General features: G+C 68.9%; 1 protein-coding gene across 1 annotated transcript in view; it reads right to left on the bottom strand.

The window, feature by feature from the left end:
* Positions 1-82: 82 nt before the first annotated feature.
* Positions 83-488, bottom strand: part of DOK2 (docking protein 2, 56kDa) — a gene marked incomplete at its 3' end in the record, with an annotated part of 2936 nt that continues 2530 nt past the window's right edge. Inside the window, exon 5 of the mRNA XM_010153630.1 lies at positions 83-380. Coding sequence (XP_010151932.1) covers positions 83-380 — 298 coding nt within the window. The remainder of the gene's footprint in view (positions 381-488) is intronic.

Here is a 488-nt window from a genome sequence, read left to right as displayed (position 1 = left end):
GTTTGCCCCCCCGCTTCCCCGATGCTGTCGTAGAGAGGGTCAGGGACCTCCTGGGGACAACGGGCCGAGCTGCTGAACTTGCAAGCCACAAAGGTCTTGGCAATGGTGTCAAAGGGGATGGCGTACTCGGATTCGGTGGCCACCTTGGCCAGAGCATCCTGCCTCTGGGGCTTCTCTGGTACCTGGGGGGTCCCACGGCGGAGGGAGTTGCAGGGCTCACTGTAGGGACAGTCGGCACTGCGGGACGGCGGGAAGGTGCCCGACGGCTCCCCGGCCCCTGGGCAGCTGCTGGAGGGCATCACCGGCTTGTTTTTCGGCACCTTCCCCTCCCAGGTGGGATCCAGCGAGGGACACTTGATGCCGCCGAGCTCCTCGTGCCCCTGCACCCAGCTGGGGGTCTTGGCGTGGCCGAGTGGCCGGGAAGCCTCCTCGCCAGGGCCACCCCGCCACGGCTCCCCCGGCCCCCCGGGCCCACGGATGGTGGTCGG

The sequence above is a fragment of the Eurypyga helias genome, unplaced genomic scaffold (assembly GCF_000690775.1).
Source record: "Eurypyga helias isolate BGI_N326 unplaced genomic scaffold, ASM69077v1 scaffold21916, whole genome shotgun sequence".
NCBI classification, from domain to species: Eukaryota; Metazoa; Chordata; class Aves; order Eurypygiformes; family Eurypygidae; genus Eurypyga; species Eurypyga helias.
Note: the sequence above shows the minus strand (reverse complement) of the source record. Positions and strands in the feature narration are given on the sequence as shown.